A 9,665-nucleotide genomic window follows, 5' to 3' on the forward strand; every position below is an offset into this window, starting at 1 on the left:
GCCGGCTGGAGGGGATTCTGCTGGACGCATTTTAGTGCAAAGGAGGTTGAGAGGAGGAAGGGGCTCTGGCCTGGTTTCAATAAACTATTACATTTCTTTCCTCAACAAAATACACTGACAGCACCACATGCTTTCTATCACCAGGATGTTGTCCCACCACTGGCAGCAGGACACCCTGATTTTGTGAATCCATACCATCGGAGCAGGACAATCTCCTCCAATATAAGGGGGACAAATCTTAAGTGTCGATGTCTATGTACCAGAGCTTGATCACATTCACCACTTTGTAATAATTCTTTAAGTGGGGTAATACAGCTCTGAGGCAGAACGACAGCGCAGACCCAAGAACGTTTCTTCCAAGTGTTTAAATTAAGACCACATGTCCAATTCAAAGTAAGTGATATGTTATTGTGTCATGTTTTGAGAAAAGGATGGAATCTTGGCTGCAGTCACTAAGCCACAATGATCTGAAATAAAGCAGACTGCAGTCTGTGTGTGGATGCTACTCAAACATCCCAGGTTAACTAAACAAACCAGACAGAAAGGAGGATATGAGTACACAGCTTGAGAGACTAATCAAGTATCTGTTCCAGCAGAGCTACGATCAACAGGCCAAAGGCAGGATAGTAAGAAAAGAAGAAAAAAAAAAGTTGCTCAAATAAAACGACTGAAATGGTGATTAGAAATTATGTGAATGCCTAAGCCTTAAAGTCTTACACAGCTGTTTTCACTTAAGTTGGCTGATTAGACCTCTGTGTGCAGGACTTCCCCGCAGCCTTTCACTATGACGGTGCGCCGCCTCTGTTAACATCAGGGATCCCGTTTCACAAAGATAGACTTTGACTATGGCTTGGATCTAATTTATAGTCAGATTTTATCCGTTGCACAAAGCTGTCTAGTTCTCGACTATCTTAAGTAAAACTCATTTTAGATTAATTCTGGGTCATTTCAAACTTTTTCAAACTAAAAAAAAAAACACACAGCTGACTGCCAAGCAACATGCATCATACCTCAGCTCTGTTCCACTCCAGTTTTAAAGAAATTTAAGGAAAAAAAAAAAACTTCCAGTAGCATAAAATAACACTCGGCTGAGATGTTGTGGCTTCTTAATGCGTCAAGCTTAACATAGTTTCCTTGGACAAATGACTGACAGTGTCCTCACTGCTGTATTTCCAATAGCTCTGAAGCACTGTTGGCAAACTACATGTTTTGATCTTGTTTTGTCTTTAATGCCACCGGTCAGCTGGTATGAGATTGTTACCATGGAAATACGTGTCTTAGTTTTGGTTCTGGCTTAAAATAAGTCAGCCCAACTTTCATTTGCATAAGAACACAACAGACCTTTGTCACAGCAGCTGTTTTAACATGAAATAGTAAGGAAAACACAGGTGTTACCAATGATACTAATTAAGGTTCAGTTCCATTCATGTCAGGCAGAGTCGGTGTGCTGCATGCTGGCTCTGCTGCAATAAATGGCATGGAACCTTAATTAGTGTCATTGGAAACACCTGCGTTGACCCTGTACTGTTTCATGTCAAAATAGTTGCTGTGAAAAAGGTCTATATCAAGACTGTCCTATAAACCACAGACCAGTTTAAAATTTATCTGTGGAATCGGCCCAGAAAAAACATAATTAACATATATATGCACAATGGTGCTACATCACAAATCCATGTATGTAACTTGATAAAATAATGTGCATCAGGATCTGTCCGATTCAAGCCCCTACCCCCCAACTTCAACCTGAGTAGAGGTCTAATCAAACAGTCTGATTGGAAACACAGGGGTGGGTGGTGCAGGCCCTGTAAACATACACTGTATCCTAATACTCTTGTGCATGTTACACTGTAATGTTTAACCACCAACTTTTTGTATTTAAGACCATCATGTCTGTGTATCAGAGTGTAAAGTCTGTGTGGGCCTGTCAAAAAATACTCCCAGAAACACATTTTATGATCAGCACAACAACGACAGAAAGAGACAACAAAGTGGTGTTTTGTTCCCCCACACAGGTGTTTTCACTTTGCCTGATTAGACCTCCTCTCTGGACTTTAATGACCTCATGTAACTCACACCATAACTGCTCAGTGTCACTTTGGACAGGGGTATAATTAAACACCTGTGTGTCTCTGCAGGGCCTTCTATAAAGGAGTATAATAAACATGTGCTGATAAAGGATAATCATATAAACACGGGATTACTATTTGTATATTTGTACTGCATCATTCTTTATTATTTAAATCAGTTTTGGTTAGACGTGGTCAAAGTCCTTTCTTTTCAGTTTGGTTTTAGCTTGGGTCCACAGATGGGTGTGTTAAACTTTAACTAATGAATGTCACTTTTATTTCTTTAAAATGTTCCACTTCTTTGGGCTGCACATTTTGGCCTGTGTCTTTATGGAGTTTGGAGAGGGATAAATATGCAGTTTTATTAATTTATTATTGGCATTTATTATATTTTGAGATTTAGTGATTTATCTAAATAAAATAAAAGGTTTAAAGGTTTTGAATTGAAATTTTAAGCATTTATAGAATTTTATTGGATATCTAATGAGAATTTATTGAAATATTTAAACATCAAACTTAAATTAAGCAGGCATGTAGTACCCAGTTGACATTTAATTGTTCAAACTGATATTAGTTTCCTGTTTGAGTGATATGAAATTACCACTACATACATGATATTTTAAAAAATGTACCGCTGATGAACTTAAGTTTCTACAAAGGTTCTAACCAAACATGTCTCCTCACTGAAACATCTATGAAAATGAAACAGAAGACTAAAGTATTTATGCTGTGAAAACTAATACTATAACAGGACGACCTGTTGCTGTCAGTAACAAGTAATTTCACTCTGTAGATGAAAAAAGTTTAAAAAAGTTTGAACATGACCCAATTATCTTTAATACACAGATGGACTTTGACAGACAGTGAGAATGAAAGACTTTTATTAGAAAATGATGACAGCCTACAAGACAAATTTAGCCAGCATCTGAACCACAACATGAAACAAACAAAAAAAAATCATCATGATGAAATTCCTTTTCGAAAGATCTTGGTAAACACCGGACAAAACAAGTATCATAGAAACTAAAAAGTGGTACTCAAAAACATACCAATACAGGAAGAGCGTACTCAGCAGCTTTCCACATGAAAGAAAATGAATTTGTCCAGGGATTAGTGTGACATCTTGCTCAGATTTTTCCTCAATAATCAACAGATCTCGCACAATCCGTTCTCCAAAAGGCTTTTTGTGAAATGTCATCCTTCGACAGAAAGTCGTCTCCAAACGTCAACACACAAAGGCTTCAGATCCTAAAATAAAAAACTTTAGACTGCCTTGCGGTGGTACTCTGGAGGAGCAACTTCATAGTCACTTGCATTGAAGAGCGATGCAGAGTTCTTTACAAGATACCTGGAACAGAGCACCGTTTTATTCATTTCTCCTGCAGATGGATCGATACGAGGCTTATTAACAGTTTTGTGAATACTCACTTGAGGAAGTCTTGTAGATAACTGAGCAGCAGTGCAAGGCTCTTCTCATCCAGGGGAGTGTATGCAAGCATGGCTCCGATTCTCACTTTGAAAGCCAAACAAAGACAGAATATTACACACCGCACACTCTGGCCTCATCCTCTTTTATAATAACTCTTGAGATACTTCACTTTACCGATCCCCACAATGAGCTAATTCAAGCGTTTCAAGCAGCACAGTACACAGGTCATGGTGGCAGATTAATATTGATCTGTGCAAAGAGTAGTTAAAAGAAAGTCTGCACTCTTATTTTTAATATCTCTGTGTACATATACTCAATGCTACTTACAAACATAACCTTTTTTATGTACAAGTGAGTGATATAATAGTAGGTTAGGGCGCTGGGTGAGGAAGGAAATTAGTTCTTCTCATCCAGAACGAATTTCCAAATAATATCGTAATATTGTCTGTAAGGATTTAAATGGAAACCTTTTAAAATATCTGAGCGAACTCAGAGTGCAGATCTTCACCAGGCAACATAGGCCGGGCTCCTACTGCTCCTACTCCTACTGTCGTCTCATTTTCCTTTAACATCCACAGGATAGTGTAATGGCTGAAGCCCCCCTAAAATATTCTTAAGCCCTGCTAAATAATTTGGTGTCGTTTTATTAAAAACATATGCTGACAAGTTCAATATAAAGCGGCCAGCATATCAGTTTAAATAAATAATGACCTGTCATTAAGGACTTAAATGTGATCATAAATCTGTCGGTTTCCCTTCGCTTCGTAGTGTACGGTAGAGAGAGCCCCTTTGGTGCGTTGTTATCAATCCATTCCACTTGTTCAGAACGCCCACAACATTACTAAAAATCCAGTCCACGTTTCCCTGCGACCTTGCTTGCGGCTCGGTACCCGCAGCCATTGGTACTTCTACCGTTGCAGACAGAGCCGGATATAACATTGTTAGGAGAAGAACATGAATGGATGGATGAAGAATGGATATAGGAATGTTTTTCAGGAAACTAAGTATTCATCACTGCTGGTAGTAACAGTTAGTTAGCTCCAGCTAACAGCAGAAAGTCCCATGTAATTAATGTAACGCTCCACGTTTGACAAATAAACACCTGGCTTACCACTACAGACAATCTCTGCACGTCTTGCCTTTGTTGTTTTGGGTCAAAAGTTACATTGCAGCTGTAAAAGAACGCTGCTACTCAGCTAGCTGGTTAGTCTGAAGTTCACTGTGAAGGTCCTGGTTGTTTAGAGAGTTCAGTGTGCGCTCTCTTTACCATATCTTTGGGGTGACTTCCTTCTGGAGCCTCAGCTGTGTTTACATATGATTATCATCAGTGGATGATAAAAATAATAATAATCACTCCACCACCCCTATTGGCCTGTAGGAGTCGGGGCAGAGGAGCACAGAGAGTGAGTGGGGAGAGACCTCTACTGGAAAGGTGAGTCTAAAGGATTTCACAGAGTAGAGTCCTTTGTGATGCAGACAGTCTTGGGATTTTATGGAGCTCAATTTGAATATATAATACTAATAAATAACTACTAATAACACATTTCTCAGTCTTTTCTAGCTGTTTGTGAAATTGTGTGCTTGTGCACTACGTTCGCTCACATCCTGTGCATCTCCTTGGGGCTAAGCCCCCCCTCCTGTCCTTAAGACCTAGTGACGCCTCTGGATTTATGCATCTTGTACTGTGTCTAATTTAAGCGGATTCTAACATATTAGGTTTGGCATTAATCTACTCCAGTTCAGAAGAGATGTCAGTTTTTGAGTTAAAACAGACAAGGTAAGCCTTGTTTTTAGTTTTTAGCCTAGTTGTCACTCCACCATTTCCTAAAAAAACAAGATTCCAAACTGAAGTAGTTGCCGATTACTTACAACCCATACCAGCATGTTAAGAGAAGTACGAAGTCAGCATAAAACATTAAATAATTTAAGCCAGAGGTGTGCCTACAGTTATAAATGTGCCCAAAAATATGAGGTTGACGGGTTCAGTGGTCTGTGAGATTACAGATACAAAACTTTTAACCTGATTTTGCTTCATACATAATTGTTGTGCAGTTTTCACTTTACAAAACTAGATTAGAAACCCAATTTTGCTGATTCTATTTTATCACTGTGATTACTTTACATCTGTCTCCTTCTGTTCTCAGTTTCTACATCAGATGTTTTAAGTTTAAACGCATTATAGCAGAGTAATGTTGTGTAGGTGTCTTTACCAAAGAGTCTGAGTAGGTGCGGTGCACCGTAGATCTGAGACATAGATGTATCTGGGTGGTTGGCCAGGATGTCCGCGTATTGCGGCCTCTCAAATTTGTAGAGAAGTTGCGTCCCCAGCATGACGTTGAAATATTCCCGGACACCAGCGACCACCTCGTTCACAGCAAACTCCCTGAGCAGCGGAGGACAAACAGGTTATATCTCTGTGACACATAAGGCTTTGAAATATACAGAAAGGCAGGTCAGGTCAGCAAGTGTGGAAAAATAAGAAAACTACAAGTCACAAGGAGCATCTTTACTTGCTGTCAGAGTTTCCTCTTGATTTCTTGTAGTTTGCATAATCTTCAAGGACTGCGTCGATGTTTTTTTTGGCAGGTAGGTGGAAAAGCTGAAGAGAAAAAAAACATGAATAAATAACTGTAGAAGTGTTATAGTGCAATATCAATGCTGTGAAAAAGGTTAAACTTGAATTTTAAAGTCACTTCTAACCTGTTTTTGCCTTGTAATCAGGTCCCAGTCATCCACAAGCCATGGTTTCAGCTCCTCTGGGATTTTTACTTTAACCTCCACCCGATTTATGAAGGTCTCCTCCTGAGCAGACAGGAACAGATTTAAGAGTTCAGCTTTTTAGAATTATGTTGACACAGTTAATGTACAGTAAATTCAATCTCAAACATTTCATAAATCTGAGTGTTTTCCCACTGTCCCACATCATCACAAAAAGCAACACAGCAGATTTATGAACTTACACTTTCAACTGTTGGGTCAACCCGTGCCCTCTTCTTTCGTGGAGGGTGGGTTGGGTCTCCTCCTGAGCTAGTCCCTTCTCCTGCACCAGGAGCTGCAGACAGAAACAAACTTAATAAACACAATAACTATGTTTTGTGACACCCTTTTAACAATTTACATCCCCTATTGTAATGATGATGGAAACACACGCGGAATGATAGTTTGGAGGGTTCATGCATTCAAACTGCGTTGAATATGTAAATACAAAACATGATATACTTACTCTTTTGTTTGTTCTTTTTGGTTTTCCTACAAAAGAGAAAATAAAGAATGAAATAAAGAAAGAAAATCATTAAGACCTTTAAATCAGTTTGGCAGGAAACAGACAGAATAAGTAATGAGTTGCACTCACACATCATTTTTCTGCGGTGCAGCAGGTATCTTCTTATTCGGCGCAGCACCCCTCATTCTTCCTTCTACATAATGGTCTCTGGATTAAGAAAACAAAACAAGTTCACTACTTAAGAATTCATCGTTCATGTTAAAGTCCCTCGGTCGATTTCAGGCCACAGAGTGCTTATAAATTTATTATAGTGGCGTTTGTAGCATCTAAAGAGAGTATGGACTTACTGATTGGCCTTCTGAAGCTCTTTCTGTTTCTGCAGATTACTGTCCACATACTTAAGCACTCGGCTTTCAGGAACCCATTCGTCCCAGCTGAAAGACAAAACACCAAGAAAGAAATCACACACTTGGGAAATCTTCACTGTCCAAATCTGAAATATGTATCGTGAAACACAAACTTACTTCTTGTTCCACCCGCTGTAATGAATAAAGTATTTGATTTGTTTATCCTTGATGTTTATCTTAACACACTGCAGAAGAGAGAGACATGATTCATCGTTAATAAAATCTTTGTACTCGAGACACAGAAGAGGATCACATGATCAGAGAAACGGGCTAACTAAGGCAGCCTACCTTAGCTTCGTAGAGCAATGGCCCATGAAAACACAGCACTCTTTCACCTGAACAGAGTGTTGGTCAATTAAAATCAGCATGGCATGAGAGCAGTCCAAGTAAAACAGAGTGTAATTATAAATGCGACTCTACTACTCGCGCACACACACACGCCGAATGTTCATGATAAAACCTGTGATTGACTGAACAATTATTACACTGGAAATTTAAATTCTTCTTCTTTCTTCCTTCCTAAGAGAACAATTATAACATGACATGGTTCACATGGAGGCGATTATTTTCATCATCAATTTACCTGTTGAATATTTTACTCACCTAGTGTTTAAAACCTAAAGATAATTATGTAAAGCAGGGGTCTTTAACCAGGGGTCAGTGACCCCTAGGGGGTCCGCAGTGGTACTGCAGTAGGTCCGCCAATTTTTGTCATAATAATTGACAATTTTCACCAAAAAATTGTTGAACATGAGGGTGCAGACAAGTAGAGAGAAACTACAAAAAGCTGAGGCACTTGCACTGCGATTGGATAAATTAGTGGACATTTAATAACCAACAGAAATTAAGACTTTTGTTGTCAATCATCAACACATATAGGCTAATAACCCAGTATATAAACGGGTTAATATGGTGAAATAAAAGTTGAATAAAAGCAAATGTAAACATTATTATCGACCAGGATTAAAAAATGAATTACACGCAGGGAGTCCCTGTTCTATTTGTCTCTTGTCCAAGGTTGAAGACCCTCTGATGTGAAGAGAAGCAGCTTACTAAAACTAATATGTCAAATAATTAACCCATAATCACTTAAGACACTGAACATTTCTGCCATAATAAAGAAGATTACTTAAATTACTCACATGGATCGGCTTTAGTTCATTTACAACTGAGACAGTCGCACTATCTTAACACACCTGGTGTGTTTCTATTTCATTTCATTCATACCTTGCAGTTATTATTTATATCACGGTCACTTACTTTTGTAATATTATTTATATTATGGTCACTACTCTTGCAGTAATATTTATTATTTATATCATCTTTCTTTGCAATATTTCTTACACTATGGTCACTTTACATTACAATACTCTTTTTATATATCATGCCACTTTCATCCTCAGTACTTGTTTTGAAGGTTGATTGTTTTTCGTGTTTATTGTAGGTTATAGATATTTCTGTCTGTTTATTGTGTTTTTCTAATTCTGTAGTGTATGCTTCACTTTCCTCTGCTGCTGTAACAAGTAAATTTCCCTGTGGTGAGATAAATAAAGTATATCTAATCTAATCTAAAACATTAAACCTGGGGTTAAGCAGAGACTGAAGCCTGCTGTTTGGTCGCCACAGCAACAAAGGTAAGTCTCTATGAACACACACATGGACCCTGCATGCCTCAGAGAGTGCTGTGTAAAAAGCCCTGCTGTGACAGCAGCTCAGCCTCGGAGCAGGCCGGCTCAGCCTCGGAGCAGGCCGGCTCAGACTCGGAGCAGGCCGGCTCAGGCTCAGCTCCCCCCGGCTGTGAGCACAGAGAGGTGGGCGGTGAATCAATAAGAAGCTAACACTTCATGAATGAAGCCCACGAGTTTCAGTCAGCATCGATAAACATACGAGCCTCAGACGTCGCCGGTGTGCCGCCGCTGACGCTGCAGCGTGTTGTAAATAAAGTGTTTGATTTAAAACGAGTTTAAAAAATAAAAACGACAGAAACCAGTTTGTGCAACAACAATGAATGCTAACACACGGCTAGCCGCTACACGGCGGCAGCTAGCTCCGCTTCCCTTCAGCTCCGGCACTGCGCCCAACCCCGCCGCATGTATCAGATACCAACACGGACAGCTCGTTACCTTCTTGAAATTTAGGTTTCGGGTCCTGTTTCGGCGCCATTCACGGATTAAACTATCAAAATGTGGGAAAAATCGCTAGCTCCCATTCCAGTCTGAAACGGCGCCGCTCTCTAAAAACGTCATAATCAAACGTGGTGACGCGTTAACGCCGCGACTAAAGAGGCGCCTTAAAAATGAAAACCGCTCGAGACCCTTAAAGGGCCAGTGTGTTAATTTATGTTAATTAATTAATTAAGTGAATATGAAGTATACCATTCATAAGAGTGTTTTAATCTGTGTGTGATCACCTTAAAATGAACAGCGTTATGTCTTTGTTCACACAGAATTAGGGGTGTAACTCACGATACGCTTCATGATTTTTTAAATCAAAATGAGCTACAGATGATGAATACGCTGATGAATTCGCTTAAAAAACTG

The 9,665-nt window shown here is 39.3% G+C and overlaps 1 protein-coding gene across 1 annotated transcript; it reads right to left on the minus strand.

Moving 5' to 3' along the window:
* Window positions 1–2,930: 2,930 nt before the first annotated feature.
* morf4l1 (mortality factor 4 like 1) lies at window positions 2,931–9,404 on the minus strand. Its single transcript, XM_010735128.3, has 12 exons — window positions 9,249–9,404; window positions 7,414–7,460; window positions 7,243–7,310; window positions 7,066–7,152; window positions 6,848–6,925; window positions 6,719–6,744; window positions 6,456–6,547; window positions 6,196–6,297; window positions 6,006–6,094; window positions 5,706–5,878; window positions 3,495–3,579; window positions 2,931–3,414 (listed from the first exon to the last, which is right to left on the minus strand). Exons 1-12 carry the CDS (start codon window positions 9,286–9,288, stop codon window positions 3,330–3,332), a joined length of 972 nt encoding a protein of 323 aa, XP_010733430.1. The 5' UTR covers window positions 9,289–9,404; the 3' UTR covers window positions 2,931–3,329.
* Between the last annotated feature and the right edge of the window lie 261 nt (window positions 9,405–9,665).

The sequence above is a fragment of the Larimichthys crocea genome, chromosome XXI (assembly GCF_000972845.2).
Source record: "Larimichthys crocea isolate SSNF chromosome XXI, L_crocea_2.0, whole genome shotgun sequence".
NCBI lineage: Eukaryota > Metazoa > Chordata > Actinopteri > Sciaenidae > Larimichthys > Larimichthys crocea.

Bases quoted from the DNA above. Each gene is read 5' to 3' on its own strand.
- morf4l1 (XM_010735128.3), bottom strand. From the start codon at position 9,288: ATGGCGCCGAAACAGGACCCGAAACCTAAATTTCAAGAAG. The intron at 6,298-6,455 runs GTAAGTTCATAA...CTGTCTGCTCAG, and splicing joins TTGACCCAACAGTTGAAAGT to GAGGAGACCTTCATAAATCG. The intron at 3,580-5,705 runs GTAAAGACACCT...TGGCTTTCAAAG, and splicing joins GCACCTACTCAGACTCTTTG to TGAGAATCGGAGCCATGCTT.